The sequence below is a fragment of the Dasypus novemcinctus genome, chromosome 6 (genome assembly GCF_030445035.2).
Source record: "Dasypus novemcinctus isolate mDasNov1 chromosome 6, mDasNov1.1.hap2, whole genome shotgun sequence".
NCBI lineage: Eukaryota > Metazoa > Chordata > Mammalia > Cingulata > Dasypodidae > Dasypus > Dasypus novemcinctus.
Window position 1 is genome coordinate 14,264,716 of NC_080678.1, and position 27,355 is coordinate 14,292,070.

General features: G+C 39.9%; 1 protein-coding gene, 1 long non-coding RNA gene and 1 other non-coding gene across 3 annotated transcripts in view; 1 reads left to right on the forward strand and 2 right to left on the reverse strand.

Moving 5' to 3' along the window:
• ACADSB (acyl-CoA dehydrogenase short/branched chain) overlaps positions 1 to 27,355 on the reverse strand; it is a 62,476-nt gene that overhangs the window by 30,088 nt on the left and 5,033 nt on the right. Inside the window, exons 2-6 of the mRNA XM_004474594.4 lie at positions 23,382 to 23,541; positions 18,025 to 18,125; positions 12,531 to 12,737; positions 11,813 to 11,983; positions 10,980 to 11,105 (exon numbers count right to left, since the gene is read on the reverse strand). Of these exons, the coding sequence (XP_004474651.2) occupies positions 10,980 to 11,105; positions 11,813 to 11,983; positions 12,531 to 12,737; positions 18,025 to 18,125; positions 23,382 to 23,541 (765 nt within the window). The remainder of the gene's footprint in view (positions 1 to 10,979; positions 11,106 to 11,812; positions 11,984 to 12,530; positions 12,738 to 18,024; positions 18,126 to 23,381; positions 23,542 to 27,355) is intronic.
• On the forward strand, positions 16,592 to 16,698 carry LOC111759463 (U6 spliceosomal RNA). Its single transcript, XR_002793437.1, has one exon. It is a non-coding gene; the product is annotated as a U6 spliceosomal RNA (small nuclear RNA).
• On the reverse strand, positions 24,193 to 26,812 carry LOC139439211 (uncharacterized). Its single transcript, XR_011648982.1, has 3 exons — positions 26,732 to 26,812; positions 25,689 to 25,752; positions 24,193 to 24,241 (listed from the first exon to the last, which is right to left on the reverse strand). It is a non-coding gene; the product is annotated as an uncharacterized lncRNA (long non-coding RNA).

Here is a 27,355-nt window from a genome sequence, read left to right on the forward strand (position 1 = left end):
CTTGCATCTGTACCACCAACCACAATTCTCATCCACCTCTTGGTTTACTGTACTATTCAGTTCCTAGATTATTCTCTAGCATTCTTTCAACTGGTATTTACATACACAGACTACCACTTTCAGCCACATCCCCATTTATAAATTAGCTGTTTCTCACTATGTGCCACCATTGACTATACATTTCTAAACTTTTACAGTAAAGCTAGTTAAAACTTCTACATATATTAAACATTAGAAGTCCATCTCAGTCCTCCTTTTATCTCCTTTAAGAATCCACTACCTACCACCAGGTCTTGAAGATATTTTCCTACAATTTCTTCTAGAAGCTTCATGGTTCTTGCTTTCATTTTTAGGTTTTTGATCCATTTTGAGTTAATTTTTGGATAAGGTGTGAGATAGGGGTCCTCCCTCCTTCTTTTGACTATGGCTATCCAGTTCTTTCAGCACCACCTGTTGAATGGACTGTTCTGCCCAAGCTAGGGTTTGACAGACTAGTAAAAAAATCACTTGACCATTTATGTGAGGGTCTATTTCTGAACTTCAGTTTGGTTCCATTGGTCTATGTGTCTGTCTTTATGCTAGTACCAAGCCGTTTTTACCACTATACCTAGGTAATATGATTTAAAGTCTGGAGGTGAGGTTCACTTTTCCTGTTTGAGATATTTCTGGCTATTCAGGACCCCTTACTATTCCAAATAAATTTTTGATGATTGTGTTTTGAATTTTTTTTTTTAATGCTGGTGGAATTTTTATTGGGATTGCATTGAATCTGTATATCACTTTGAGTAGGAGTGGCATCTTAATGATATTTAGTCTCCCAATCCATGAGCATGGAATGTTTTTCCCATTACTTAGGGCTTTTAAATTTTCTTTTACTGTTGAGTTGTTTTCTGAATACAAGTGCTTTTCATCGTTGGTTAAGTTAATTCCTATTTGAATTTTATCTGTCATATTTTATTTTCACCACTCTTTTGACACTTTTAGTTACTTTTATTAATATAATCTTCACTTCTAGACTCTCTTCCAGGCCTCTCTGTCTTTTCTTTTCAGGCTCTACCACACTCTTTAGTATTTCCTGAAAATCTGGTCTCTTGGTTAGAAATTCTCAGTTTCTGTTTATCTGAATATTCAAATCTTGCCCTCATTTTTGAAAGACAATCTTGCTGGATATGATTCTTGGCTGGAGTTTCTCTCTTATAGTATTTTAAATATATCATACCACTGTCTTCTTGCCTCCATGGTTTCTGGTGAGAAATCAGCACTTAATCTTATTAGGTATCCTTTATATGTTATGTATTGCTTTTCTCTTGCTGTTTTCAGAATTCTCTCTTTGCCTTGGCATTTGACATTCTGATTAGTATGTGTCTCAGAGTTGGTCTATTCAGAATTTTTGGATGAGCGCATGTTGTGCTTCTTAGACATGGATATCTACGTCCTTCAATAGGGCTGGGAAATTTTCTACCATTATTTCTTCAAATATTCCTTTTGCCCCTTTTCCCTTCTCTTCTCCTTCTGGGACACCTATGACATGTACATTTGCATATCTTTTGCTGTCATTTATTTCCCTGAAACCTTGCTCAATTTTTTCCATTCTTTTCTTCATCTATTCTTTCGTATGTTCACTTTCAAAGGCCATTTCTTCAAGTTCAGGAACCCTTTCTTCTGCCTCCTCAAATCTGCTACTGTATGATTCCAATGTTTTTAAAATTTCATTTATTGAGGCTTTCATTCCCATAAAGTCTGCTATTTTTCTATGTATGCTTTCAAGTTCTTCTTCATGCTCATCCAATGTCTTAATATCCTTAATCTCTTTAGCCATCTCATTGAATTTATTAAGGAGATTTGCTTGAATATCTATGATTAATTATCTCTACTCCTTTACATCACCTGGAGGCTTATCTTGTTCCTTTAACTGAGCCATATCTTCCTGTTTCTTGGCATGGATTATAATTTTTTGTTGGTGTCCTGGCATCTGGTTTACTCAAGTATTTATTCTTGGTGCAGCTTTTCTCTTTAGTTTAGAGCTTCCTGACCCTTCTCCCTCACTGGTTATGCAGTAGGAGCCAAGAATGTAGTTGGTGCTATAAGCTGTGGAGGTTCAAGCTGCCCTCATTGCCCCAGGGACTGATGAAGCTTCTCCCAACTTTTTCCGTTGCCAGGGGTAGGGACAGAATCACAGCTGTGTGGAACAATCCAAGTTGTGCAGGCCTAGACTGTAACTGCCCAGAGACACTAACAAAGCTTCATGCCCCTTTCCCAATCTATGCAGTGTGGGTCCCACATGACCACAGTTACCCTGGTAGACTTCAGATTATTCAGTCTGTGCCATTCAAAGGTACCTGCAGTAACCTGCAGGGTCTGCCAGCCTCCTCTCCGCCAGAGGTGGGGTTGAAGCCTAGAGCCTAGAGCAGTAGGCTGATTTGGGTGAAATAAACTGGTTCCTACCATCATTGTAATTTTCAGTCAGCTGGGCTTCCCCTCGTGCTGGGAGTGGAGTGAAAATGGTGGTCACCTGCCTCTTTCCAACTTAGACAGATTCATACCCTCACTGTTCCTAGGGTTATACCTTAACCAGTTGAATCTACTAATCAGTAGCTGAAATTGGTGGCCAAGCATCTCCTCCTCCCCTGTTTTTGGGAAATGGAGCTTTCGATTCCAGCCACAGAATAGCTCCTGGGGCAGCTTGCACTGTGAAAGTAGGACAATCACCAGCCTCCATGGGTTGGCCAGTAATTTCCCGGAGAGGTTGGTGCAGGTTCCCCTAGTTCCCTCCTTGCCAGTGGTGGGGTTGGGGCTTAGGCTACAGCTGCAATCTGATATGGATGGAAAGAAGCCGGTGCCTACCAGCATTGTGATTTTCAGTCTGCCCCACTTCCCCTACTGCCCTGTGTGGAGTTAAGATGGAAGCTACCAGTCTCTTTCTGACTTGAACAGGTTCAAACTTTAGCTGTTCTTAGGATGATACTTTAGCCTACTGAATTTACTCATCAGTAGCTAAAGTTGGTGCCCAGCTGTCTCTTCCTCCCCCATTTTTGGGAAGTGGAGCCTCTAATTCCAGCCATGGAACAGCTCCTGAGGGCGGCTTGTGCCTCCAGTGGAGGATAGGCATCGGCCTCTGTGGTGTGGGGCACTCTACTTATGAATCTTCTCTGCAGATGAGTAGACTCCTTCTACTCCTTCAAGGATGTTGCAGGATGCTCTTCTGGTCTCCTGCAGCCCCCAAACAGGTGCTTCAGCTAGTTCCAGATAGCTCTGCATGTTTACTTAATTACCCCATAGCATGAGCTGACTCTAGAATCTCCCTACTCTGCTGCCATCTTGCTGGTTGTCCTCTCCCTCATTTTTGAAAGACAATCCTGTCTGATATAAGAGTGTTGCTTGGCAGGTTTTCTCTTGCAAATATCTTAAATATATCAATCCACTGTGTTCCTGCTTCCATGGTTTCTGATAAGAAATCGGCACTTAATCTTATTAGGTATCCCTTGTATGTGATGCATTGTTTTTTCTTGCTGCTCTCAGAATTCTTCTGCCTTTGGAATCTGACATTCTGATTAGTGTCTCAGAGTATGACTATTCAGATTTGGGTGGGAGTACACGGTGCTTCTGGACACGGATATCTATGCCCTTGAATAGGGTTGGGAAATTTTCAACTGTTATTTCTCCAAATATTCCTTCTGCCCCTTTTCCCTTCTCTGCTCCTTCTGGGACACCCATGACATGTATGTTTACACATCTCTTGCTATCATTTATTTCCAAGTTCCCATTCAATTTTTTCCATTCTTTTCTTCATCTTTTCTTTTGCATATTCACTTTTGCAAGCTGTCTTCTGCCTTTCTTCTGCCTCCTCAAATCTGCTATTATATGCCTCCAGTGTGGTTTTTTTATTTTTTAAGATTTACTTTTAAAATATATATTTAAAAAGCCTGGGCTCACTGTCTGTTCTCTGTGTCCATTTGCTGCACACTCTTCTATATTTGTTTGTCTTCTCTCCTCATCTTCTCTTTAGAAGGCACTGGGAACTGATCCTGGGTCCTCTTATGTGGGAGAGAGGCACCCAACTGCTTGAGCCACATCAGCTCCCATGTTTGTTGTGTCTTTCATTGTCTTTCCTCTTGTCTTTTTGTTATGTTCGCAGCATAGGCCAGGTGTCTGTGGCACAGATCAGCTTTGCCTTCACCAGAAGACCCAGGAATCAAACCCAGGACCATATGGTAGACATGAGCCCAATCACTTGAGCCACATCCACATCCCCCTCCAGTGTTTGTTCGTTTTTTTTCGTTAGGCCAAAAAAAGAATTAACTTGGGAAATGGGGGAAGAACAGAGCTTGCTGAGAAATGGAAGAGAAAGACAGAAACACATACCAAGATTTGGTGGAGGTCCCTCCAAGCAGAGAGCACTCTGGAGTATTTTGAATTTCATTTACTGTACCTTTTATTCCCATAAGATCAGCTATTTTCCTATGTATGCTTTCAAATTCTTCTTTGTGCTCACCCGGTATCTTAAAATCCTTAATCTCTTTAGCCATCTCATTGAATTTATTAAGGAGATTTATTTGAACATCGAAGATTAGTTGTTTCATCTCCTTTATGTCATCTGGAGGTTTATCCTGCCTTTGACTGGGTCATATTTTCCTGTTTCATTGTAATGGACCATAATTTTTTCTTGATGTCTTGGCATCTGGCTTACTAGATGTATATATTCTAGGTGCAGTTTCTCTCTTAGTGAAACTTTCCTGGCATTTCTCCCTTGCTCGTTGTGTAGTAGGAGCTGAGGATGTAGTTGGTACTGTAAGTTGTGAAGGTCTATGCTTATGGCCCCAGGAATCAGTGAAGCTTCTCCCACCTTTCTCTTCTACTGGGGTAGGATGGACCTGTAGTCATATGTATTAATCCAAGCTGTGCAGGCCAAGACTGTCTTTAGTTGCCTGGAGGACTGATGAAGCTTTGTGTCCTCTTCTCCCCTGCCTGGGGTGTGCATGGCACTGTAGTTGTGGGCAGCAAACTAAGCTGTGTAGGCCAAAAGTGACCATAGTTGGCCAGGTAGACTGACATAGCAACTGCTCCCCTCCTGCCCAACAAGGGTTGGGGATGGATCCTATGGAGTGCCCAATAATCTAATCTCTGTGGGCCAAAAGTACCTGCAATTGCCCTGAGAGGCTGAGGAAATATTGTCCTTTATGCCCTTCAAAGTGTGGAGATGGAACCACAGGCACTCAATAGACCAGTCTGTGTATGCTGAAAGCACCTGCAGCTGCCCAGAGAAGCTGAGAAAACACTGGTCCCCTCCTACCCTATTGGGGGGTGGGGTGGAGCCAACACTCTGGTCGATAGAGGTCAAAAGTGCCTGCCATTGTCCCGAGAGGCTGAGGAAACACCAGCCCCATCCTATCCTATTGTTAGAGAGGGTTGATCCATAGTTGCCCAACAATCCAGTCTGTGCAAGCCAAAAGTACCTGCCATTGCCTGGAGAGGTTAAGGAAACAGGCTCCCCTTCTATACTATTAGGAGGTGGGGATGGAGTCACAGGTGTCCAACTATTTGGTCTGTGTGGGCTGAAAGCACAAGCAATTGCTCAGAGACGCCAGGGAGACACCACCTTCTCTTGTCCTATCAGGGGTGGAGTGGAGCCATGGCTACCCAAAAGTCTAGTTCATGCAGGTCAAAAGTGCCTGCTGAGGAAACACCAGGCCCCTCCTATCCTATGGGAAGGGCAAGTGGGAGTGGAGTCCCAGGAGCTCAACAAACCAGTTCATGTAGGCTGAAAGGACCTGCAGTTGCCAAAAGGCTGAGAGAACACAGCTCCCCTGCACCCCCTCCCCACCATGCTATTGCTGAGTGGGGATGGAACTACAGGTATCTGAACATCCAGTCTGTGTGGGCCAAAAGCACCTGAAGTTACACAAAGAGACTGAAGGGACACAGCTTCCCTTTTATCCTATTGGGGGCTGGAGATGGAGCTATACATGTCTGACTATCCTGTCTATATGGGCTGAAAGCACTAGCAGTTACCCAGAGAGGTTGAAGAATTACCAGCCCCCTCCTCTCCTTTGGGAGCAGGGTATAAATGGAATTGAAGGTTCTCAACAAACCAGTTAGTGCAGGACAAAAGCACCTGTGGTTGCCCAGAGGCTGGTGCAGATACCCCCAGCTTCCTCCCTGCTAGAGGTGTGGCTGGAGCCTAGGCTAGGGCTGCAATGCAATATGGGTATAAAGAAGCCAGTCCCTACAGTTTTCATTTAGCCCTGCTTTCACTCATGCCAGGGGTGGGGTTAAAATGGCATTTACTGGCCTCTTTTGACTTCGACAAGTTCAAACTTTAGTTGTTCTTTGGATTATACTTTAGCCAGCCAAATCTACTAGTCAGTAGCTGAAGTTGGTGGCCAACTGTCTCTTCCTCCCTGGTTTTGGGAATACGGAGCTTCCAACTCCAGTTATGGAGTAGCTCCTGAGGTGGCTTGTGAGAATGGGCACTGGCCTACATGGCATGGAGTGCTCTACTCATGAATCTTCACTGCATATGGGCAGTCTCCTCCTTCCATTCTTTCAAGGATGTTGCAGAATGCTCTTCTGATCTCCTGGGTCCCCCAAATAGGCACTTTAGATAGCTCTGGGTGATTACTAGCTGTCCTATAGGATGAGCTGACTCTTGGAGCTCCTTACTCTGCTATCTTGTTCCTCCCCACTGGCTATTGGAATTTTGATAGGGATTGTGTTGAATCTGTAAAATGCTCTGGGTAGAACTTCTTTCTTTAGGACATCTTAACAATTTTTAGTCTTCAAACTCATGAACATGGAATGTCCTTCCATTTAGTTCTTTGATTTCTTTTCACAATGTTTAGTAGTTTTTTGTGTGTAAGTCTACACATTCTTGGTTTGATTTATTCCCAGATATTGGATTGTTTTGCTGCTATTGTAAAAAAAATTTCTTGACTACTTCTTCTGATTGTTTATTGCTAGTGTATAGAAACATTACTGATTTTGGGGTGTTGATGTTGTACCCTGCCACTTTGCTGAATTCATTCTAGTTCTAAAAGTTTTTTGTGTGTGCATTTTTTCAGGATTTTTGGTATGTAGGATCACGTCATCTGGAAATAGGGAAGGTTTTGCTTCTTTCCAATTTAGAAGCCTTTTATTTCATTTTCTTGCCTAATTGCTCTGGCTAGAACTCCCAGTACTAAGTTGAATAACAGTTACAGTGGGCATCCTTGTCTTGTTCCTGATCTTAGAGGGTAACTTTCCAGTCTTTTTTTTCACCAGTAAGTATGATGTTAGTTGTGGGTTTTTCATATAGGCTCTTTATAATGGAAACTTTCTTGACTAGTTTTCTAAGTGTTTTTTATCAAGGGGTGCTAGATTTTGTCAAATGTCTTGTCTAAATCAATTCAGATGATCATATGGTTTTTTCCTTCATTCTGTTTATGTGGTGATTAATTGATTTTCTAATGTTAAACCAACCTTGCATAGCTAGGATAAATCCTGCTTGATCATGAAGCATAATTCTTTTAATTTGCTGTTGAATTTGGTTTGCTCTTATTTTGTTGAGAATTTCTGCATTTATACTCATAAGAGATATGTCTGTAATTTTATTTTTTGGTATCTTTTTTTGGCTCTGGTGAGAGTGATGCTGGCCTCACAGAATGAATTAGGGAGTGCTCCCTCCTCTTCAATTATTTTGCAACAGTTTGAGCAGGATTAGTGTTAACTCTTGGAATGTGTGTAAAATTCACCAGTGAAGCCATCTGGTCCTGGGCTTTCCTTTGGTGGGAGGTTTTTGATTATTGATTCAATCTCTTTACTAGCTATTGATTTGTTGAGATCATTTATTTCTTAGAGTCAGTGTACTTTGTGTGTTCCTAGGAATATGTCCATTTTATCTAGGTTCTCTAACTTGTTGGCATAGTTGTTCATAGTATCTTCTTACAGCCCTTTTTATTTCTGTGGGGTTGGAAGTAAGATCCCCTTTTCATTTTTGATTGCAGTCATTTATATCTTCTTTCTTTTTTAATTTGCCAGTCTAGCTAAAGTTCTGTCAATTTTATTACCTTTTCAATGAATCTATTTTTGGTTTTGTTGACTCCATTATTTCATTATTGTTGATTTCATTTAACTCTGCTCTTTTTATTTCCTTCCTTCTGTCCTTTTTAGGTTTAGTTGGCTTGTCTTTTTCTAGTTCTTCCAGTTTTGAGGTTAGGTCTCTGATTTGAAATCTTTCTTCTTTTTCAATGTAAGCATTTAGAGCTATAAATTTCCCTTTCAGCACTGTCGCATCCCATAAGTTTTTTTTTATGTTATATTTTTACTTTCATTAGCCTCAAAATATTTCCTATTTCTCTTACGATTTTTTAAAAGATTTATTTATTTCTCTCCCCCGCTGCCCCCCAACTCCAGTTGTCTGTTCTCTGTGTCTATTTGCTGTGTCTTCTTTGTCCACTTTTTTGTTGTTGTCAGTGGCACGGGAATCTGTGTTTCTTTTTGTTGCATCATCTTGTTGCGTCAGCTCTCCATGTGTGCGGCACCATTCCTGGGCAGGCTGCACTTTCTTTTGCGCTGGGCGGCTCTCCTTATGGGGCACACTCCTTGCACGTGGGGCTCCCCTATGCAGGGGACACCCCTGCGTGGCACGGCACTCCTTGCGCGCATCAGCACTGTGCATGGGCCAGCTCCACACAGGTCAAGGAGGCCCGGGGTTTGAACCGTGGACCTCCCATGTGGTAGACGGATGCCCTAACCACTGGGCCAAGTCCGCCACCCTGATTTATTCTTTAACTCATTGGTTGTTTAAAAGTACATGATTGGTTTTGTATAATTTATGTGTCTTTAAAAAAAAGATAATAAAAATTAATAAATAAATAAGAGTACTTTATTGGGAAGTGGATGTTGCTCAATCAGTTGGGTGCGCCTATCAGATAGGAGATCCCAGGTTCAGGTCCTGTTACCTCCTAAAAAAAGACAGACAGACACTATCCCTGACACAATGACCTAGACGCCACCCTTGTCATAATAAGCAGATGCCACAAACCAGTAGACACTGTGGCTCACTGAGAGCAAACATGGCTCAGGCCTTTGGATACTTGCCTCTCCTGTGGGAGGTCCTAGGTTTTATTCCCAGTGCCTCCTGGAAAAGGCAAGCAAACAATGAGCAGACAGACAAAAGAACAATCTGGGGGAGGGCGGGGATAAAGAAAAATTAAAAGTAAATAAATAAATCTTTAAAAAAAGAAAGAAAAAGGTACTTTAGTTTCCACATATTTGTGAATTTTCCATTTCTCCTACTTTATTGATTTCTAGCTTCATTCTGTTGTGATTGAAGAAGATTGTATGATTTCAATATTTTTGAATTTATTGAGTCTTGTTTTGTGACTTAAGATATGGCCTATTATACAGAATAAGCCATGTGCACTCAAGCGTTTTCTTCCCTTACCATATAATGTAAGTTTAACTTTATGCCCTTACAGTTAAGTTACAGGATGTGATAGTGTGTCACCTTTGCTAGATTATGATGCCCAGTTGTTTGGTCAAGCAAACATTGGCCTAATTGTTACTGTGAGGACAATTTGTGGACTTAAATCAACAGTAAGTTGATTGCATCTATGGCTGATAACATCTACAATCAACAGAGGAGACTGCTTTCAGCAATGAGAGATGTCTCATCCAAATAGCTGAAGACCTTAAAAGGAGAAGTGATCATTTCAGCAGTTCAGAAGAGAGAATTTCCATCTCTACTTTAGCCAGCAAGCTTCTCCCAGGGAATTCATCAAAACCTTTCATTGGAGTTTCCAGTCTGCAGCCTGCTCTACAGAATTTGGACTTGTGCAATCACACATTTTCATGATATTTAGATATCTCCTGTTAGTTCTGTTTCCAGGGAACCCTGACTAATAATACACAGCATATCAACTTGAAAAGTGACTATTACCTAAGGACTTGTATCCTCTTCTGGGGAAAGGGTTAGTGAATTTCTGGTTATAACTGTACCCAGGACAGTTGAATTATTTTAGGTATGACTGTTTTTATTTAAATATTAAGTATGGTTTGAGGAGATGTGAATGGGTGTCAAGCTGTGACCATTAAGTTCATATGTCAACTTGGCTAAGTTATGGTATCCAGTTGTTTGTTCAAGCACTGGCCTGATTGTTACTGTGAAGGAATTTGGGGGATTTAAATAATTAGTCAATTAATTCCATCTACGACTCACAACAAATGCAATCAACAAAGGAGACTGCCTTCAGGAACAAGAAAAATTTCATATAATCAGCTAAGGCCTCAAAGGGAGAACAGATGATTTTGGCAGTCAGAAAGAAGAATTTTTACTTGTATTTCAGCCAGTCAGCTTCTCCTTGGGATTTGCTGAAACCTTTGTCAGAGTTCCCATTTTGCAGCATGTCTTATGGAATTTGGACTTGCCAATCTACACAGTTGTGTAAGCCAATTCCTATGATACACCTCATAATACTTATTTATGTATGTATATATATCCACTGGTTTTGTTTCTCTGGAGAACTCTGACAAAAACACTATCTAAAGTTTTAAAGCATAAGTATTGTGGCAATATTCTTGTTTAACCAAAGACAACTCTACACTGTGGGTTGCTGCCTGGCTGTTTCCATTCTCACTGAGCAACTCGCCTACCTTGTGGACTTTGGTATTCCGACACCATACTTCTCTGAAGCTGTATAACGTTTATAACGTTTACAGGGCTCACAAATGTAGAAATTATAAAGTATAAATGAGATTACATCTTGGTATTTGCTCTGAGGCCAGCTGATGAGCAGAAAGGTTTCCACTCTTGGCATAAACTCTTGAGACAACTACATTTAGTCACAACTCAATCCTAGGAACATTCTTAAGGGGTATATAAAATCTTCTTTGTATTTTTGTAGCCACTTAATATTTTAACACCTTTCTTGCATATCTCCTTATGATTCCATGGAAAGCTTATTAAATACCAGATCTTTCACTGAAAATTTTAAGATACCCACCTTAACATTTTCAAATGTTAATGGGCAGGTAGAAGATGCTCTGATTCCCATTTTGTTTTCTGCTTTCCCTACATGAAGGCCTTCAGTATCACGATTTACTATGAAGCAGGTAATTCCTTTATATCCCTAGGAAAAGAAAAGATTTAAATTGTCACTACTACTTGGATTGATAAGATTCATTTCCTCCAGAGAACTCAAAGTAAAAAGGAAACTACAATAGTAAATACCAATGGACTCAGAATCACAATATGTGTATTATGAAACAAGAATGACTGAGGACATCAGAGCCCCAAATCAAGAAATTTACCAATTCTTTTACTTTTTTTGCAACTACCATAGATATTAAAATTTTTAAGTTACCCTAAGGTATTATATATCCCATGCTTTAAATTTAATTTTATTAAATACTTGAAAGTTTTAACTATTTAGTTTACCTTAGAGAAAAGACAAAACCTAAAATGTACCTACCATCTTGCTGTATGTCTGTTTTCCAGCTTAACAAACTAATTATTCTTAAAAATAAACATTCTAAGTAGTTACTTAATTTTTTAAGTAAAAATTTTGAAACTCCACAAGATTAAAGACTAGTTTCCTAAATAACATATCAGGTGATAAATAAAATGTCCTTCATGTAATTAATAGTTGGATCAACAATATTTATTTTAGGAGATTGATAAAAAAAGAGGATGAAAAGATGCAAACTCACTTCTAGCATTTTCATTGGGGAAGAATGTAAGACTATGTCCTAAAAAAGAATCAGAAGGAAGAAAAGAAAAAGAAATAAAGAAAAAAGATGGGTATGGGGGCAGGAAGCAATTTTATTTCAGACTTACAACGGAAGGGTCTATATTTGCCATCACCAGGAAAAGCCCTGCATGCTCGGCATTGCTGATCCACATCTTTGATCCATTGATGACATAATAATTTCCCTTTTTATCAGCTCTGGTCTTCAAAGCAAATGAGTCGCTGCCTGCTCCAGACTCTGAAAGGCAAAAACTTCCTATCTATACATGTGAGGGAAAAAAAATCCAAATTAAAATTATGAATTATTAAACTATATTTATACTCTTATACTTACTTATGGCAAATGGGCATTTCTAAATCAACCCTTTAGCTGGTATTAAAAGCCTGTATTTATCAAAATTAGTATTCTTTCCAAGTATTTATTATTTTCCAAAATTTATCCTACTATTTGCTTAAGGTACAAATTAAAAACTTAATATATTTAAGGTTAATTTTCATTAAATTGCTTCAAATAATTAGAGTAGAAAGACAACACAATATAAATATCATCAACATAGATACTGGAAAATATAATTGGGACAAAAAGAAATAATTTTATCACCTGATGTTTACTCTCTAAATTTCCAAGTAGAAAATGAGAGACAGAGTGTATTTTTCTAAGCAGTATTAACTTACTGAGCACTGCTAATATTAATAGTACTGCATTGTGGTCTTGGATAGTAAATTCTACATCTCAGTTGCTTTTCTTCTGAAAATATCCTAAAATAGAAAAGATAAGATCCATTTCAACAACTTGTCTCAACTCACTGTATCTGTGGACAGCTTGCTCAAATAGGTGGCCTTCTGTTCTTCGGTTCCATGTTTTTTAATCAATGTGTTAATTATTGTATTCTGGATGTCACATAAGACAGCCACAGATGCATCAACTTTGGCCAATTCCTCTACCACCAGGACAGAAGAAAAAAATGAAGCTCCTGTTCCTCCATATTTTGTGTCAACTTCAATACCCATTAACTAAAGGTAAATGAAGGAAACACACGTTAAGAAAGCTATTTTTATATGGGTAAATTTCTTGTAAGAACAAGTTCAGAAATAAAAGCACATATGTGCTGAATTTAAAACTTCTATATGGGAGTGGATGTGGTTCAGGCGTTTGAGCTCCTGCCTCCCACATGGGAGGTCCTGGGTTCAGTTCCTAGTGACTTCTGAAAACAAAACAAAACAAAAACAAACAGCAAGCAAAACAAATGAAAAAACCAACTCAGGGAAGCCAATGTGGCTCAGGGATTGAGTGTTCGGCTTCCCACAAATGAGGTCCCAGGTTCAATCCCTGGCCAGTTCATGGGGCATTGTCACAGTGGGTGGAGATCCACAGACTAACTGAAAGAATATCAAATTTCCATCCTGCGGAGCTCTGCCACATTCTCTAATGGGACATCAAGAATCCCTGGAGTACAGGGGCAGTGCCTAATGAAGGAGGGACCACTGTGACAGGCACCTGGAATTGATGACTGTACTTATGAACTTTTTCTTTTAAAAATGAAACAGTCTAATATTATATGTTGCCTAAGAGTTACCTTCTGAAAGCCTCCTTGTTGCTCAAATGTGGTCTCTCTCTAAGCCAAACTCAGCATATAAATGCATTACCTTTCTCTAAGCATAGGACATGACTCCTGGGAATGAGCCTCCCTGGCACTGAGGAATTATTACCAAGCACCAAATAGCAATGCACCTGTAAAAAGACCTTGATCAAAAGGGGGAAAGGGTAAATACAAATGAGTTTTTATGGCTTAGAAACTTCAAAGTGAGGTGGGAGGTCATTCCAGAAGTTATACTTATGTATATCTCAGGAGGATCTCATTGACCATCATAGTAGATATTGCCTAAAATAGTGGGGCTCCTGAGACCTCTAGAGACATCCAGACTCTATAGGCAGGGCAGACAGCTCAGGAGTTGCCCTGCCAGTGCACCCTACTTTAGAATTTATGTTCCTCAGTGTGACAGAGTTGGACTCATTTGTGGTTTCCCTACACATGGCTCTTTTGCCCCTTCTATTTGAAACTATAGTTAGTACTAGACCTGAGAGCTATATGTTCAAGAGACTTAAATCTTTGGGCTGTCCATTTGCCAGTTGGGCTCTGAATCCCAACAGAGTTGCAACAAATGCTCTCCATCTCCAGTTCATTGGACTCTCCCAGGACAACTATCAGGACATGATGATGGACAACATCCATCCCAAGGAACAGAGAGTCTGCAACTGCAGCAAAACAGTTCCATCCATCAGCCCCATGGGATCTAAGCCCCCTTTCAATTAGAGTCAGAGTGGGCATCACCATTCCAGAATCCTCAGGATTAGGGAATGAATGATGGACTAGAGTAGACATATGGTTATTCTACTATAGACTTATTGTTATCCTAGCAATGGAAGAACTTTTATCATTGATGTGGAGGCAGTGGCCACTGGAGGTTCTGAGGGGAGGGAGAGGGAAAAACAGGTATAATGGGGGCATTTTCAGGACATTAAAATTGTCCTGAATGATGATGCAATGATGGATACAGGCCATTATATATTTTGCCATAACTTAAAAAATTGTGCGGGTCAGAGCATAAACTATCATGTAAACTATAATCCACACTTAGTGGCAAAACTCCAATATGTGTTCATCAATTGTAAGAAATGTACCACACTAAAGAAGGATGTTGTTAATGTGGGAAAAGTGTGAGAGGGTTAGGGAGTGGGGCATATAGGAATCCCCTGTATTTTTTATGTAACATTTGTATAATCTAAAGTATTTTAAAAAATATTTTAAAATTTTGTATGTATGTTTTATTTTAATTTGATATTGAACTTTTTTTATGTTACAAGTTGACAGGACAAGGCCCAACCCTGGCCCCCATAACAGCTACAACCTGCAGAAGCTGCAAGTTTATTATTAAATCTACCCCATTGTGAATGGGAAACCAACTGTTTACTCTGAAGAAACCACATCCCGTGACATCCTGGGACTACATGTCCAGATACAGTTCATTTCCTCACAAGAATAGACAAAGAAGTCATACCACCCACCAACCCCTCCCCACATCCCTAGAATTCACTGCCCTAGCCCAACACCCCCTAGCCATTCCTATAGGCCCTCAGGTCGTACCTAAGCCCAAACCTAGTCCCACTAACTAAGCCTGTTCCCACCTCGAGAAGTACTGTATAAATTCACAACTGCCTCTGCCAGGGTTGGGCTGAAGTTTCTATCTTCAGTCCCCTTCTTGTTGGATTTTCTCAATAAATCATTGCCTGCAATCACTGGTCTTCGCATCCCAATTGTCTCACCCCAACATTGAACACAAATAAAAAATCTATAGCAGAAATAGTGTATATTTGAAAAGGATGAAATTATACGCTAGAATTATCACTTGTTTCCTTTGTTTGAATTCAAAAAATGAAAATAAGAGAAGTAAAATGCTTTGAGGGATAACTGAATGAACTAATAAAATAAAATGAGAAAGTATCTTATATAAACTATATTCTGATACCCTTTCTTCCTAAGAATTGTCATTGTTTCCTTAAAGACTTTCAGTGGTGTTTTGGTTTGGCCCCTTTATACTGCTTTCAATATAAAAAGAAACTAGTCTAGCCATGGTGGAAGCATCTTTATCACAGTTTCATTTGACATATAATCTTTTCCAGTCAGGCCCTTCCACCTTCTTATGTTGACTCTTTTGGTCACTATATGAATGGCCATTCCTTGTGGGGTAATGAGTCATTTTAACAGGTTCAGGATGGTTAGCTGACAATGTTCTGTGGCATTTGCTGGAGCCACACTGCACAAGGCACAGTTGCCTGGTAAATATGACTGAAGGTTGGCCTAGGCTTTCCAATAACCCTTAGCAAAACTCTGACTGTTCTGTAACTACTTTTATGTCTAAAACACGAAACTTTCACAGTACTCCATTTTTAAATGTCCTCATTTCAAATAAGGTGTGTACATGTAATTCAAGCCCCAAAGCTGTTAACAAATCAAAGAAGGATAATACCCCTCTTCTCTCTAGACACATTTGGAATTACACTACAGTCTGGTTGTAGTTGCTATGTCTAGGTAGAAGGAGAACTTAGGCGATATAAAGGTAGAACCACAGAGGGAGATGACTGAATTAAAATAGTGAGAGAACCTAGAAAGGATGTTCTAGGAAGAACAATGGAAGGATCTGAGTGTGCCTGAAAACTAAGGAAGCCATGATAACTATCTGATTATCACATCCTGAACAGCTGGAAAGATGCTGCTCCTCTACAAGTTACCAATAGTTCCTAAATTGGAAATAACTGTTTTTGTCAGCCATCACGACAGGTGACTATATAGCTGGATGACAGGAATTAGGAATTTGGTGAAGCTGAGAATATCTGATGCAGGACTGTGTAGCCAAGCAGCCTCTCCAGGAGAGGTCAGTCTATGGAGGTGGGTAGTGGGGTGTAAGCAACTAAGCCCTCTGCATACAGCCCTGACCACAAGAACTACTACCTCAGGAGGGTGGTTTCCAAACTCTGGAACCAAAGGGATTTTCCAAGAAGCCTAAAGGTTTTGCACACAGTGAAGATAATGCTGTTTTACACATCAGGCTTCTGTTTGACCCACTGTAGCTCCATGTAAGATTCCACATCGTCAAGAGATTTATTGCAGAAAGAAAGCTGAAAACAATCACTACTGTGCATGATATAAGAAAGCTGATCCCTTTAAAAGAGAAAAGAAGTAAACTTTTTAAATGTATAAAAAAGGTTATTTTTCAAACAGGATAACAGGCAAGATTTAAATCAAGGGCTCTGAATAGCAGATACTAATTCTGTGATGTCCTCCTCAGTATTCAAAAAATAAAAAATAGTGCTCGCTTCGGCAGCACATATACTAAAATTGGAACGATACAGAGAAGATTAGCATGGCCCCTGCGCAAGGATGACACGCAAATTCGTGAAGCGTTCCATATTTTTTGGGACCTCATATTTTTCATAATGTAATTTTTTAAAAAAATAATAAATAATTTAAAAAAATAAATAAATAAATAAAAAATAAAAATACGTGACTTTACTCCTGTAGAGGAGGGAGATGGTGACTGAATGCAGTGATGTTCAAAATATTCTTGGCACCCCACGGTGATAACCTATTCTTCTACCTCAGCCAGAGCAGTTCCACTATTATTGATTTTATGCATCCATGTAAAGGGCTATATGACTCAAGTTTGAAATCTGTTGCCTTCCACATTGGTTATTGTGGAATTCAGATATCAACTCTAAGTTTACCACTACACAGGGATTCAGATGAAATACATGCTATACTATGAGGTTTTACTAAAGGAGGGTTTCTCATCTCTATACTACTGAGCTGGATAATTGTGGGGGGCTGTCCTGTTCATCACAGGATGTTTAGCAACATTCCTGGCTTCTACTCTTCTAGAGACCAGTAGCACTCCTCAGTTGTGACAACAACAAAATGTCTCCTGACATTGCCAAATGTCCCCTGGGATGCAAAATCACCTGCCTTTGAGAACTACTGATGTAAAAGAAATGTCTCTTGCTTCCAAACTTTTACTTAAAAAGCACAGTATTTCTAATTTAAAATATTAATTCATCTAAAAGAAATATTTACATAAACATTAACTAGGACCTCAATCTAAAAGAGAATACAGATACTTTTGATGAGGAAATGAAGTGTCTACTATGCTATCATTAGAGGCCCTGAATTTAAAAGTATGCATATAGTTCATGAATAGAATATCAGTAAGTCCACTCTAATCCATACTCTATTCGTTCATCCTGTGGACCTTAGAATGGTTGTGTCCACTCCACATCTCTATCAAGACAGGGCTTAGATTCCATGTGGCATTGGTGTGGACAAAGTGGCCATGGTGGCTGCTGGGGGTAGGGAGTGGAAGAGATGTGAAGTGGGGGCATTTTCAGGACTTGGAGTTGTCCTGGGTTGTGCTGCAGGGACAGTTACCGGACACTGTATGTCCTCCCATGCCCCACTGGGTGGACTGTGGGAGAGTGTGGGCTATGATGTGGACCATTGACCATGAGGTGCAGCGGTGCTCAGAGATGTATTCACCAAATGCAAAGAAAGGCTCATGATGATTGAGGAGGTTGTTGTTATGGGGGGAGGAGCAGGGTGAAGGGTTGGGGGGTATACTGGGACCTCATATTTTTTTAATGTAACATTAAAAAAATAAAGACAAAAAAATAAATAAAAGTATGCATATATATTTAACCTTACCATGTATTTACAAAAGCTTGAGTTTAGAAAAATTATGGAATATATACCCCTTGTTGAAATAATCCTTGTATGACTGATTTCTCCATTTTTGAATTTTCATCCATTGTTGAAACCAAGGGAGCAATTTGTTCCTGGGCAAATTTTTTAACTGTAGGAAAAAGAAATACCAGTAAGTCTATGTTCAAGTAGTAATCATATCAACAGAATAAAGATAATAGTTCATTAACAGCTCACTGACATTATTTTCAAAGTTTTAAATTATATAATTATTTTTAAAAAATATAATTTATGAAGTTATTTTTTAATACATAAAGGTTTAATTCCCCACCCCTTTGTAGCCCTTGATGCTTTAAAAAATAAATAATATGAGGGGCGGATAGAGCTCAAGTAATTGAGTGCTTGCTTTCCATGTACAAGTCCCAGGTTCAATCCCCAGTATCTCCAAAAAACAAAACAAACAAACAAATGAAAAATCCAACTCTCATTGGGGAGTGGATGTAGCTCAGTGGTTGAGAGCGTGTTTCCCATGTACAAGGTCCTGGGTTCAATGCCTGGTACCTCCTAAAAAAAATTTTTTTTTAAATAAAATAAAAATTGACAAAACAAAACATATATGAGCTGCAAAAATGCAAACAAAAAAGTCTTGTTCCCTGTTTCAGCACTCTCATCCATCTCCCTAAAGAGTAATCAAGTTTGTATAATCTTTTTGAAAATCATCTATATCTATACCTACACTTAAACTGTATCTCTTTTTTTACAGAAAGGAATAGTAAGATCCACATCCAGCTGTACCTTGCTTTTTTCCCCCTACTTAATGTATCTTGATCTATGTGAGTACAAACCATCTAACTGGATCTTTTTTTTTTTTTTTAAGATTTATTTTATTTATTTCTCCCCACCCCCTTGTTGTTTGTCCTTGCTGAGTCTAGTTCGTCTTCCTTATTTCTTTAGGAGGCACTGGGAACCGAACCTGGGACCTCCCATGTGGGAGGGAGGCACCTAATCACTTGAGCCACTTCCATTTCCTGCTTTGTTGCATCTCTCATTATGTTTTTCTTCTTGCGTCTCTTGTTGCATTGTTGCAGCAAAGCCAGGAGTTCTGAACCGCAGAAAAACCCAAAACCGGCTCTCAGGAGAAGTGGAGGAACAGATTTATTACACACGGGCCCAAAGGAGAGTCAATCTCCAAATTCTGAGCCCTGTTTCTCAGTTTTCATAGGTTTATTTAGAATTTTATGTGGGGTCAGTATGACTTTTGCTCACTGGCTAACGTGTTGCTAGGCAGAATTTTGCAAGCGGGGTTACAGAAGCAGAGCGCAGGTGCAAGGTTGCAGGCTGATTTACAGAAGCAGGAAGGGGTGGGGGTAAGGGAGAGTCACTGGTTTGATATCCTTCAGCTAGGCTGTGTTTTCACAGGCTGATTTACAGAAACAGGGGGCAGGAGTTATTCATTTGATATTCTCCTGCAAGGTCATGTCCTCACAGGCCATTCCATAGAAGCAGACGCAGGAATGACTTGTTAAGATATTTTACAAGGTTATGCTTTTTATTTCTCAACAATTCCCCCCTTTAATGCCCTTATAATTTTTATAGGGCGTTACTCAAACTAAGTGGAAAAACAACTTAAAGTAGTAAAGCATTTTACAAAACACAAGTAATTAAGATAAGTTTTTTTTTTTTTTTAAACTACATTCCAGTTTCTGGGAGATGTAGTTGTTAGTTCAGTCCCAAACAGTAAACAGAGCAGTTTGAAGAGGAGTAAGAACTATAGGGAACAGGAGTTCATCTGTTCAGGTGATGGTGATTCTTGGTGGCTCTGGGTAATTCAGATTTTCAAGGGGCAGCCATGAACAGGGTGAGTTGTCCAGTTGTCTTGTTTTTTGTTGGAGTGTGCCCTTTTAACTCTAGTATGATGAATCCAAGGGCCAATACCTGAAACTTTGAGAGCAGTGGAGGTTCCAAGGATAACAGTATGTGGGTCTGTCCAGGTAGGTTGGAGGGGCTTTTTCTGTTTTTTACCCAAATTAGGTTTCTGGGCAAGTGTGGGTATACTGGGTTGCTTAATGGGATGGGATCCTGAGACAGGACAGTTCTGTGTGTTTGGGCTAGGGTTTTTTTTTTTTTTTTAACTGCGGGAGGATAGGATCCTGGCCAGTTTTTCCTAGGAGCCTGAGATTTCCCTTGAAGGTTTGAATAATTGGGGGGTGGTTGTTTAAACAGAACTTCAAAAGGTGAAAAGCCTGAGGGTCCAGGGGTTGCAGTCTGACAGAAGGAGGGCTAATGGGAGTAGATTTACTCATGGGAGGCCAGTTAAAATTTTTTTTTTACAGACCTTGGCTAGGGTGGTTTTGAGGGTTTGATTTATGGGTTTTACTTTCCCTGAGCTTTGGGGCCTCTATGCTGTGTGAAGTTTTTACTTAATTCCTAACATTTTGCTAGCTCTTAGATGACAGCTGACACGAGAGCTGGGCCATTGTGGATAAAGGCATCCCGTGCGGGGGAACTATTTCTCAGAGCAAAGCTTTAGTTACTTTTCTTGTTTTACAGTGTGGGTGGGAAAGGCCTTGATCCAGCCCAAGGAGGTACACAGTATTACTAATAAGTACAGCCTAAGGAGGTACACATTATTACTAATAAGTACCTATACCTTTGACTTGGTTTTATTTCTGTAAAGTCCATTGTTAAGTTTTTAAAACTGGCTGTTCCTGTGTGTTGGATGCCAGCCAGGGTCTGGGGATCTTGGGAGGAGTTGTTTATAGCACAGGTTTGGCATTGGCTGCTAACAGTGGTGCAGACCGAGGTCATCCAGACAAGGTAGTAATATTTTCTGAGCAGGGCTTTTAAAGCAGTTTTTTTCAAGTGGGTGAGCTGCTGGTATTGTTGAACAAGGATGTAGGCAGCCCCCTCTGTGATAAGACTTGGCTATCTGGAAGGACCCAGTTTTCCTCTGGGGTCTGGTATCTTTCTTTCTCTTTGCCCACTCCTGTTTCTCCCGGGTATAGTTTAGTTTTTTAATGTGTTGTTTTAAAAGGAACCAGTGATGGGGTTGCAGTTTGAGGGTCTTTTTGGTCGCCTGTCAAACTGCTTCATCGGCTAGATTTTATGTGGGGTCAGCATGACTTTTGCTCATTGACTAACGTGTTGCTAGGCAAAATTTTGCAAGTGGGGTTACAGAAGCAGAATGCAGGTACAAGGTTGCAGGCTGATTTACAGAAGCAGGGGGGCGGGGGAGTCACTCGTTTGATGTTTTGCAGCTAGGTCATGTTTTCACAGGCTGATTTACAAACTAGGGGCAGGAGTTATTCATTTGATATTCTTGCAAGACTATATGCCCTCAGGCTGATCCACTGAAGTGGTGGGGCAGGAGTGAGTTGTTAGATATTTTACAAGGTTATGCTTTTTACTTCTGAACAGCATTATATTGTTGCATCAGTTTGCCATGCCCACCTATCGCACCAGCTCACTGTCTTCTTTAGGAGGCACTGGGAACAGAACCGGGGACCTCCCATATGGTAGGCAGGAGCCCAATTGCTTCCGTAACTGGGGGTCCTTTTAATACAGGGCTTCTCAACCTTGGAACTACTGAAATTCTGGATTAGATATTTCTTCTATCCCATGTATTGTTGTACATTTGGTAGCATCCCTGGCTTCAACCCACTAGATACTAAAGGTCCCCCCTTACCAGTTGTGACAACCAAAAATGTCTCTAGCCATGCCAAAATTGTTGAGAACCTTTCCAGTTTTGTTTTTTTTTAATGTTTAAGTCTTGGATGTACCTGGAATTCATTTTGATGCAAGGATTAAGGTACACAAGTACCTTCTTAACTTCACTACCATCATGACACCAGGTGCTGTGAAAAGAGAGCAAAGGTAACTGTGCCAAATTGAAATGTCACTGCATGTAGGCTTGCTCCAGAATTCCTTTGTTTCTGCACAAGCTATTCCCTCTGCCTGGAATGTCTTCCCTTTCCTTGTCAAGGTACAGCTTAAGCATCACTCTCTCTGGGAAGCCTTTGCTGACTGCTTTCCTCCCCCACTTCCAGCCACCCCTAGAAAAATTTAGAGGCTCTCTGTTTTGCTCCCAAACACTCTGTACATATCCATGTCATTTATCACATTATTTTTAATACAAATAAGTTTTTAAAAAATTTATTTATTCCCTCCTTCTCATTTTATTCTCTCCTTCTCGCTGTCTGCTCTCTCTGCCCATTCACTGTGAGTTCTTCTGTGTCTGCTTGTCTTTTCTTTTAGGCACCATGGGACCTTCCAGAATGGGAGAGGGGTGCTCAATCTCTTGCACCACCTCAGCTCCCTGGTCTGCTGTGTCTCTTATTGTCTCTCCTCTGTGTTTCTTTTTGTTGGGTCATCTTGCTATGCCAGCTTTCCACATGGGCCAGCACACCTGCACGGGCCAGCACACCTGCACGGGCCAGCACACCTGCACGGGCCAGCACACCTGCACGGGCCAGCACACCTGCACGGGCCAGCACACCTGCACGGGCCAGCTTGCCTTCACCAGGCTCCCCAAATTATCAACCCTTCATATATATATATGTCTTCTTACAGTTATTCAATCAAACATGAATCTAAATGCTGGTGAGAAGGGATTTTTAGAGATATATAAGGTCCCAAGTCAAATGATATTAAGAGGAGATTATCCTTGGTGGGTTGGACCAAACTGAGAATGCAACCAGCTGACGCCTTGATTTTAGCCTTGTAAGACTGTGAGTGGAGGACCCCACCATGCTGTGCCTGGATTTCTGACCTATGGAACTGTAAACTACTAATAGATATTGTTTTCAGCCACTCATTTGTGGTAATTTGTTATGCAGCAGTAGAAAACTAATACACATATCCATCCATCTATTGTCTCCAAGTACAACAATTTTGATATCATGCCACACACTTCTAAGTATACCACTTTTACACACACACACACACACAATCTACACATACAAATGAATCAGTGTAAACTGCTTGAAGTTTTACAACTTCTTGATTCAGGTGCCCTGCTTAAATCATAGGCATTTTCAAACATAAAGGTAAATTTTAATTTCCTTGTGAAATATTAAAACCCCACTACCTGAAAAAAAAAATACATACACACATACATGCAACTTCTAACTCTGGAAAGATACATAAGAAACCTGTAACAAGATGACATCTAATAAGAACTGGAGAACCAGGATGCAGAGGTGGAGAAGGACATCACTTTTAACCATATAACCTTTTACCTGAAAAATTTTTTTAAAAAACTATGGGCATTACTTTTTTCAACAAAAAAAATGTTTTTGATGTCAAAAATTCCTTTCACAAACTCCCACTCATGCCATATGTATTTTCACATAGCAGATCTTACCCATGTCTACAGAGATAATGAGATGAAGTTGGAAAGTTTACCCACCTGTGCTCTTTATCATCATTTCCTCTTCTGTAAATGTTTGCAGTGGGGCACAGAGTAGTCCATCATTTGCTATATTAAGTATAGCTCCTGCCTGGAAAGATTTTAAGACACGAGGAGGAATTTTCCAAGAAGACAGGCAAGTTGGGAAGCTTCTTCTTAGCTATAGGAATAATTGCCATTGAAGAGAGAACATATAGACAAAAGGTAAGAACTCTTCTTATATTTTATATCACCAAACTAAGGGAGCAGAAATCTGGTACATATTTTAAATTCACTGTCTCTCAAACATAAATACAACTTAATAAGTTAAAATTATATATCTCCTTTAACCAGCAATAAACTGGTCTAAATAAACAAATTTATCTGATAACTTTTACTAATTAAGGCAACAACTTTGTAGATGGAACTCATTCTCAAAATGTATTTCACATTTCACTGACTTCTTGAATAGGGAAATCTCAATAGAATACCCTATTGCTGTCTAAGAATGGCCACTGTAAAAAGAATACTCTGGTGGGCAGGAACTTGTGAGGGCACAGGGACAAATGAGGGCACAGAGCTACCTGGTTGGTCCTGAGCCTGACACCCCCCACTCCATCCCCCAGTAGCTATGTTTTTTTTTTTCTTCCTGCTTCTCATTAAGAGACAGCACACACGAGGGTTAAGAAAATAGGTTCTGGCATCTGAGAGTTTTAAATCCCAGCAGCTACTATTTACTAGCTATGTGATCTTGGGCAAGTGATTTTTAACTTCTCAGTTAAAAACTCCCAATTTCCTCAACTGTAAAATATGCATAACAGTACCTTGTGAGATAGTGTGAGGATTAAGAGATGGTCCACATCAAGGGTTGAGCATAGTATCTAACACATAGGAAGAGCTCAATAAATATTTACTATTTCTACAACTAGTGGTAGTAAAAATAATTCAGTTAAACTGTCAGCTAGCTTTTCTTGTCAGTAATGGGCCTCCCCGTTGCAGTCTTCCAAATCCCTTAACTTGCCAGTTCTACTCAGCTACACTTTTGGTGAAAGATACCATCCAATTTTAAATGCTTGCTACACCTTTCTTTTTTTTTTTCCACATATACTTACAAATTACAGTACATAAGAAACAAGTAATTAGTATTTTCCTGAACCTAAAAACATTATGGTAAGTGAAAGAAGCCAACAGCAAAAGATCACATATTATATGATTCCATTTCTAGAAAATGTTCTGAATAGGGAAATCCATAAAGACAGGAAGTAGTTAATAAAGACAGACTAGTGGTTGCCTAGTGCTAGTGGTGGGAATGAGATATGAATGCTAATGGCCTACTGAACTTTTTGGATAACGGGAACTTTCTAAAATTGGATTCTAGTGATCGTTGTACAACTCTGTAAACTTACTAAAAACCAGTGAATAATTGTACATTTAAAATAAGTGAATTTTATGATGCAAATTACATATTAATAAACTGTTAAAAAAGAATTAATACTTCCCTTCTAATCAAACATCAATTAAAAGGGAATGTAGCAGCTCAGTGGTTGAGTGCCTACTTCCTATGTATGAGGTTCTGGGTTCAATCCCTGCTACCTCTAAAAAAAAAAAAAAAAAAAAAAGGAATGTACTGAGTGTTGGTTATTTGCCTGAGAGTTTGAGAGGACGGGATGAGCACACCAGTTTCTGAGAAGTTACTGATTTAGCAGTTAGGGCAATAAGATACAAACTCTTGCAATAGGCAAGAAACAAAGTCAAAGATGAAGAAGCAGGGAAACTGACTTTGGCCCAGTGGTTAGGGCGTCGGTCTACCACATGGGAGGTCCGCGGTTCAAGCCCCGGGCCTCCTTGACCCGTGTGGAGCTGGCCCATGTGCAGTGCTGATGCGCGCAAGGAGTGCCATGCCACACAGGGGTGTCCCCCGCGTAGGGGAGCCCCACGCGCAAGGAGTGCACCCATAGGGAGAGCCGCCCAGCGCGAAGGAGGGAGCAGCCTGCCGAGGAATGGCTCCGTCCACACTTCCCGTGCCGCTGACGACAACAGAAGCCGACAAAGAAACAAGACGCAGCAAAAAGACACAGAAAACAGACAACCGGGGGAGGGGAGGGGAATTAAATAAATAAAAATAAATAAATCTTTAAAAAAAAAAACGATGAAGAAGCAAAATAAAGAGGCAAATCAGAGAAATGCAATAATAATAATACAATGTTTTCTGAATAGTTTTCCCTATATACTGAAAGACTGTTAAGAGAAAAAAATGAATCACGGTGTTTAAACACGTTTAAAAACATTGAAAGAAAAAAAAAGAAAAACATTGTAAATCTTTGTTACCTAAGTACTGAGCAACCTTTGTCATTACATGCCTAACAGCAGATGCCCTCTGCTCTGGATTCATCTGGGAAAAAAAAACAGTGGCTGGTCAGATGAAAAACATATTTCCCTTTTTCTAGCTTTTTGTTTTCAGTATTAGGAGACAGTTTAGGACAAAACAAATGGACATTTTTTTTTTCTCATTAAGAGATTTGGGGACAAGAAGGAAGGGGGAATATATGAGGTATTCTTGACAAACCAGATGGAAAGAATGAAACAGGTAAAGGAAAAAAAGAGGTAAGAAATGGAAACAAAGGGCAGACAAAAGAGAAGTACAACTATGTAGCAGAAAGAGAGAGTGGTCAGTAGCAGAAAGAGAGAGTGGTCAGTAGCAGCAGGCACAAAGAAAGAAGGAAGAATGGGGGAGAAGGAATGGAAATATTATGGAGAAGCAGAAAGATAATAGGGAAAAATTTTGCTCAGTGGTTGGCGGTGGAGTCTGGAACCAGGTCCTCAATATATTGAATGAATTAAAGAATAAATCAATTAGTCTTCTCATCAAAATGGTCATGAAACTTGTCTGTTAAATATCAAAAATTGCAATGCATTTCCCAAATTTCTTATTTCTAGGGTAAGTGATTTACTTTACTAAACCCAAGACAGAGTGTCAATTTACCACCTTGTACTCAAGTTTATCTTTAAAAAAGCAAACCTAAAACTGAGAAACTTAAGCCAGTGAGTCTTTGGGTAATACCCTGTGATAGCTAATTTCATGTGCCAACTCGGCTACATTATGGTGTTTAGCTGTTTGGTCAAGCAAATACTGCCCTGATGTTTCTGTGAAGGGTTTTTGTTTCTTTAAAAATGTATTTATTCCTCCCCATCCCCTAGCTGTATGCTCTTCTTCTTTTTAGGAGGTACCAGCGGGAACAGAACCTGGGATCTCTTAGGTGGGAGGGAGGTGCCTAATCCCTGAGCTACCTCCACCCCCTGCTTTTGTTGTATCTCTCATTATGTTTTCTTCCTTATGTCTCTCGTTGCATCATCTAGCTGCATCAACTCACTGTGCCTGCCCTTTTTGTCAGCTGGCTGTCTTGCTCATCTTCTTTAGAAGGCAACAAACAGGAACTGAATTTAGGACTTCCCATGTAGTAGGCAGGAGCGCAATCACTTGAGCCACATCTGCTTCCCTCTGTGATGGTATTTCATCATGGATTTACATCTATAGTCAGTTGATTGCATCTAAAATCCACAAAGGAGACTGCCTTCAGCAATGACAGGGGTCTTAAAAGCCAGAAACTGAGAATGATTTCAGAATTTAGAAAGAATTACTGCCTCTACTTCAAGCTGGCAGCGTCTTCTGGGGAATTCAACTTTACCTTCATCATAGTTTCCAACTTAAGTGCCCTATGGAATGTGGACTTGCCAACCATCACAGTTGTACCAGTCAACTCCTATAATAAGTTGGTTAATATTTATGTATATATGTATACCCCGTTGGTTCTGTTTCTCAAGAATCCTGATTATTCTGATACCCATTTTTTGGCTAACACAATTGTGAAGTCCTTAGGCTCAATTCTGCTCTTGATGAAGTATATGATTATTCAAAAATATCAAGTATTTTTGAGTCACAGGATGAGCTAAGAGAGGCAAAAGTACTTTTAAAAGTGGCACACAAAAGAAGAAAA